Below are 6,294 nucleotides of genomic sequence, written 5' to 3'. Positions count from 1 at the left end.
GCAGTTTTGCTTAGACTGCTGCCCCCGCGACCCGGTCCCGGATAAGCGGAGGAAAATGGATGGATGGATGGATAAGTTTAAAGTGGGTTAAGCTTCTCAGGCAGGTTAATCCAACACTAGCACAATTCAAGAAGCAGTTATGAATCAGAGATAAATGATAAAACGCAACCTTTGCCCAAGAATACTTGTACTTCCACTGTAGTTCGGTAAATGATAATATAATGTGACTAATGTTCTACAATACAGGGCGCAGATGTAGGCAAGTGCACTGAATTGAGCCATACTGAACTGGAGCTGGATTTCAAAGGTTCAGATTTGATGTAGACCCAACATTATGTCTGAAAAGCTATACTTTATTACCAGTGAGAATTAACTTTTAACACAGAGAACCAAACATAGGCTTAAATAAATGACACATTATCTTTTCACATTCAAAAGAAAGCTTTAATTAGAAAGTTATATACACACTGTAAAATTAAATTAAACTTTATACAAATATTAAATTATCATCTTCACACCCACTGCCATTTACAGAGGAAAAACCAAAGCTAAACCCAATGAAACTAAGAATCAGAATGTGTACTTTTTTAAACCTGTTATCAGGGAAGCAACACCGTACAACAGTGCTTTTGAACAAAATGTTGAGTTTTTTTTCTCTTCAATCTCATATTTTAATGCCTTATAGCAAAAAAAAGAAGCAAAGAAATAGTGAAATATAGATACTGACAGGTTCATCATCATCATTATCATCACAGTAGCTGGAAAAGCTAGGGGAGGACAGAGAAGGATGGACATTCATTTAGTCATGTCCACAACAAAGTAAACTCTGATAAATACACAAAAATTGTTTTATGCATAGAATAGAAAAGAACAGAGTAAGGCCATTGGGAAAAAGCAACATGTTGTAATATTGTAAAGCAACCAATGCTGAGGCTGTAGATTATACATAAAAAATGTACAACTCTAAGGCAACATTCTGTTTGCATTAATAATGTAGCCATTGACAAATGACAGACAGCCAGAAATGCCAATCAAAACTGAACAGAAATTCAGACAGGCTGTTTTTTTTCCTAAGCAGTTACGCTTGAAGAGAAATTCTCAGGATCCATCCGAGTCATGCTGTTTCCAGGGTGACCAACTCTACCACCAAAGCTTTTCAAGTAACAATAAAAACAGAGGGTGACTTCTAACTAAACATCATTCTCTCTTAAATTTGCACTTGGAATTGGAAGGGTGAGTGAGTGCATGTAGTGAGGGTGGGGTGCTGTAGAACAAAACTTTTTTTTTTTTTTTTTTTTTACCTGTTTGGAGAGCTGCTCATGCACAAAAGTGGAGAGTGTTCAGTTCAGTGTGAAGGTGGGCGTGAGACAGTTCTTCTAAGGGGACTTCCGGCCATTCAGCAGAAAATGATAAATACCGTAGTTTAGATGAAGAATACACACACTGTGTAATGGACTCATTGCCTCAAGTGATGCTGGTTTGTTCATGTGACTTACTCAAAGCTTGGAGGGAAATTTTTGCTATGGTGAAAGACAGGGACAATGCAAAGCCAGCCTCTAATCTGAAGACAGGCAAATCAGGAAATGTCTGCATCAATGCCTGCCATATGTGGACATGTCCTCTTCAGCTCGTTGACATGCACATGAACTCAGATTTCAGCAACTCAATGTAAACACAAGTCAAACTAAACCAAACAAAATGAACTGCATGGGGAAAAAAATAAAACCTTAAAATTTAGTCATGCGGCCAAACACTCTGTTGAAAGACAACCCTCTCCTTGGCTTTTGAGACAAAATGCGACTTCTTATACATGTGTAGCACAGTCCTGGAACCAAATCACCAATCAATCCCACTCGTGCAACAGATTCCAGATACTGGGTGCTGCGAGCAACAGAAAAGAAAGGAGCGGGTCTTTTTATAGTTGTGATATGGTGCTTTGTAAAATTTTGCACCCTGCTTTTAGCTCCAGTGAAGTGGTTTTCAGTCCCACTAATCCATATGCTAGACACCAACCAGATACACAGATATCCAGACAGCTAGAGAGAGAGAGGGAGAGACAGTGGAGGCTTCATGCTTCATTCAGAGTGGGCCACCGTGCTCTGACAGCAATAACTAAAAACAACATGCAGCAGTCACAAAGAGGGCCGCAAAAATCCAGCCCTCACTCACAACTTTTCAAGTACAGCGGGAAGACGATTCTGATTCTGAGCACTGCAGCATCAGGAGCAAACCTCACAAGTTCTTTTATTTTTTTTCTCTGTAGTAACCCCAAACAAACCTGACATGTTTTGATTGCTAGAGTCTTCTCTGATGAAGACTCTGTTAACAATGTTAACACAGAGAGCTCCGCCTGGGAATAGGCAAGCGTATGGTAATATATAGCCTATAGTACACAACCTTGATTCAGTATGTATGTTTGACTCATATACATAGGATCTACAGGATTTATGCTGAGCTGGCACCACTTTGTTTGCCTGGCTTGTCTTTAGCTTGATCCAGCAGCTGGGTCCAGTGGTGCTCCATCATTGCTTATGAAGAAGTGAGTATCGGTTGTTGGCTTTGCTCTGCGTGGGTAACAATAGCAGAAGAGGTCGCAATGGGGAACGGGCATATTTCAGGTCCTTCTCTGCTGGCTGCTGAGGGGAGTCGGGGAAAATAGGTTGTCAGCCACAGTCAGTCTTGGTCAGCAGTGAGAGATAGGGGAAGAAGGGCTCTGCTGCTGATGCCGATAGCAGGCTGGTAGGCTTCATGCTTCCTTCAAAAGGGGAATATCTGCAGGGGAACCAGGCAGATATATTAGAATAAAGCAGAGGCTACAGAGAAATGGCTGGTGCAGCACTCTACCCACGACACAGCCATACAATTACATTTCAACTAAAACGTTTCAATCATTTTCAGTTACTGAAAATCTCATTTTTATTAACAAGTACTGATTATTTTAGCTTAAAGCTACAGTATGTAACTTTTTTCAAATATTTCTGTTGTAGAAATCTGCTCCAAAACTTGTCTTAATGTGAGAGGTACAGTCGAAGCCTCCTGTGACCCAGACTCATTGAACAGCCCTGGCAGCAGAGCAGAGATATTAGCTTCTGAAAGGTTTTGAGCAGGATTGACCTCTCTAATCAAGAAATTTTCAATTATTTCTGTTTGACCAGTAAGTTTCATTGCATTCTCATTTCTTGTAATTTCATAATGACAAATATCTGAAGAGCTGGGCGGCACAGAGTAGAGCACAGTGGAGCAGAAAGGAGTGCTGGGTGGAGCAGAGTGGATTGATCTGGAGTTTCACATTAGTGCTACATTAAATTGCATCTTGTAGCTTTATGTGTAAATATATAAATACATTTCCACAACATGACACTACAGTAATTCATTTGTATTTTGGAGATCATTTAAATATTGTGTTACTGTATTTATTATTTTTCCACCACACTGAACTGACAAGTTTATTTTTCAACTGGACAGTACTCTGCTTAGTAAATACCTTGGTCATAATTCTTAAAAAAAAAAAAAAAAAAAAATGAATTCTTAACAAAAGACCATCAGCTGTTATATTTGTAATGTTCAGAGAGAAGTACTGCTCTGGGTATACTTGTTAAAAGCACATTTGTGAGATAGTAGACTGTTCCCTCTTACCATCGGAAAACTCATCCGCAGAGGTAACAGAAAGCAGACTGTGCTGGTCACTGCTCTCAGAGTCTCTGCGGAGAGGTAGGGGGCCTGCGAATGCACCCCCAGGGTGCTCTCTAACCCATGATGATGAAGAAGAGGAGGATGAAGAAGGGGCCTGATGAACCAGTACCGTCTCTGCATGACGGTGAGAGGAGAAAGATGAGGAGGAGGACGAGGTGGATGGGAGACAGAAGTTTAAGTCTCTGTGGTGACGGGTTCTGCTGGGGCCTTGGCCTCCCGTGGCCCCTTGAGGAAGCTCCTCAGAGAGCACGATGGGGACCCGAGACTCTGGAGGACCCGGAGGAGGTGGTGGAGAAGGAGGAGGACCAGAAGCACTGCAGGGCCCACTGCTTCCATAGACGGCCTCTTCATAGGAGGGAAGTGTCACCTGGACACCCTCCACCATGATGGAGCTAGCCTGGCCTGAGACTCCTTGCTCCCTCCTGATGGACAGAGAGACAAAGGAATAATGAGAGAGACTGAAAGACAAGCGTGGACAGTGTGGATCAGAACACTAGGCACAGGTGGACAGGCATGATGCACTCTTGTGTGTTGCTGCTGCAGCAGAACCTCTGAATGGAGGTGATTAGTGTCGACTGTACAGTCCCTTTATAGCAGGCTGCCTCAAGCCCTCAGGCCCACAACACAATCAACTAGACTGCTAGTGAGCATTAGATCAAATCGTTCTGGCCTTTTAATCACAGAGCCACAGCACAGTGATGGGTTTAACTTCTTTTACTTTCATTTATCAGGTATTTAAGAAATGCCACCCTATGAGACTAGCTGCTATCATACGTGACAACTTTGCAAGCTAGTTTTAACAAAATCTTCTGAATAATGGGTGTGTACACGGAAAGAATGACAAGCAACATCTCTCTCAATCTGTAACATAGTGAGAGGTAGTTTACAGCACCAAATACAAAAGGCCAGTGCTTTTCAAGAGCAAACAACTAAAGCCTTCAAGAGTTTCTGCCAACAAAAGGTTGTGTAAGAAGTGGAAGATTGATTAAAAAAAAATCCTTTTCAACATATTCAGTCTCTTAAGTGAAGTCAAATACAAAACAAAATGCAGCCAGAGAGACATGGAGGCTGAAGAGTCTCTGCCAGGCATATAAAACATTCTCTTCTGAACAAAAACAAAGGAGAATTCTGGTCTTAAAGAATGTTACTTATTGACCTATTTTATTGATGTGATCTAGGGATGTGTCAGCCTCCCTAGAAACAAGTTTTCAATGGAGTCCATTAAGGCAAGCAACACAAGGAGTCTCAGAAAAAAAAAAACTCTTCCATTTTAAACAATACAACAGTCTAGACTGTACATTTAACAGCTTAAATGTCAATATGTGTTTTTTAAACTTCAAATCTATTGCAGACATACAGTAAGTACATGATTATGTAAAGGCACGGTGATGAAATGCATACAATTGTACAGGTGTACCTAATAAAGTGGCCGGTAAATGTATTTGGGGTGAGAATACAGGACTGTGTGTATCTTACCTGCTGTGATGGAAGGATTTGAGTTTTGGCTGCACAAGAACAAAGAGCACTACTAAAAGCAGGATGAGTGCCACAGAGCTAGCTGTGGATGCCACAATAGACAGAGCCGGAATACCCAGCGGAGAGCTTGGCTCCTTGTCTGAAGGACACAGAAAAACAGAGAGGGAATGAGAATGAGGCTCACAGATTCTGATTCTACATTTCCTACTCTTGCACAGAGGATGAGGTGACAGACCTTGTGTGAGTCGGCAGCTAATCTGCATGGGGCCGTCCCACTCGCCATTCTGGCAGGTGAGGAACTTGTAGTCTCCCTTCAGCGCGTAGCCTTCATCACAGAAGTACTCAATGACGGTCTTCTGGGTGAGGCTGTGGCAGGGAGATGGGTGGCAGCGATAGCCCCCGTTCTCTGGTTCGGTCGGGGGTGAACACACTGAGGAGAGACAAAGGCAGACATTTTTAACAGTGTTGTGTACAGAAAATGTGTTTGGCTGTAATTTCTGTGTGGGATTGATCCCTGCGGTTCAACAAAGGCTCCAATTTGGATGAACTTTCCCAGTGATCCCTGCTGGCTCTCACGGACAACGTCAGTATTTTTGTTATCATACTGTGTGCTACTGACCTCGAGATATTTCAGTTTTGAAGCAGTCGTGTGCTAAGAGCACGCGCTCAACCTCTGAAGTTCACAAAGTCAACTTATTTTCAGAAAGTGAGAAATCAAATCATGAACTTCATTGTCTCATGTATTTGTCCTGAAATGTGTTTAGTAACAAAAAGCAATGAAATGAACCTTTGCAGTTATAATGGGGGGTTGGAATTATTTCTACTCAGACAAATTAGGCCTGCATATGAGCATAATCCACCAAGAAATTTAAAAAAGCTGCTAAACAGACCAAACTTTAAATTGTATAAAAGACATAAAGTTAAAGAAGTTTCAACAATTATGTGGCTTGTGTTTATTTATTTATTTATTTATTTATTTATTTTACGTTGTTTACCGGTGCTTCTGATGCACCGTGGTGGCTGATGGGACCAGACTCCAGAACTGGTACAGATGATGGCGGTGGGGCCATCTGCAGTGTAGCCTGGCTCACAGCCATAAGACAGCAGGGAACCTGGCGAAAAAGA

At 41.8% G+C, this 6,294-nt stretch overlaps 1 protein-coding gene across 1 annotated transcript; it reads right to left on the bottom strand.

Moving 5' to 3' along the window:
* Positions 1 to 1,520: 1,520 nt before the first annotated feature.
* Positions 1,521 to 6,291, bottom strand: susd6 (sushi domain containing 6; the record flags this gene model as incomplete). The annotated part of the gene is made up of 5 exons (XM_020603873.1): positions 1,521 to 2,772; positions 3,637 to 4,115; positions 5,170 to 5,308; positions 5,405 to 5,599; positions 6,165 to 6,291. Coding segments are annotated over 5 exons (966 nt in total), but the record flags the coding sequence as incomplete, so codon positions are not given.
* Positions 6,292 to 6,294: the final 3 nt, after the last annotated feature.

This window comes from Monopterus albus, unplaced genomic scaffold (assembly GCF_001952655.1).
Source record: "Monopterus albus unplaced genomic scaffold, M_albus_1.0 scaffold63.1, whole genome shotgun sequence".
Taxonomy (NCBI): Eukaryota; Metazoa; Chordata; class Actinopteri; order Synbranchiformes; family Synbranchidae; genus Monopterus; species Monopterus albus.
The sequence above is the reverse complement of the archived record's forward strand: the minus strand, read 5'-3'. Positions and strand labels throughout refer to the sequence as shown.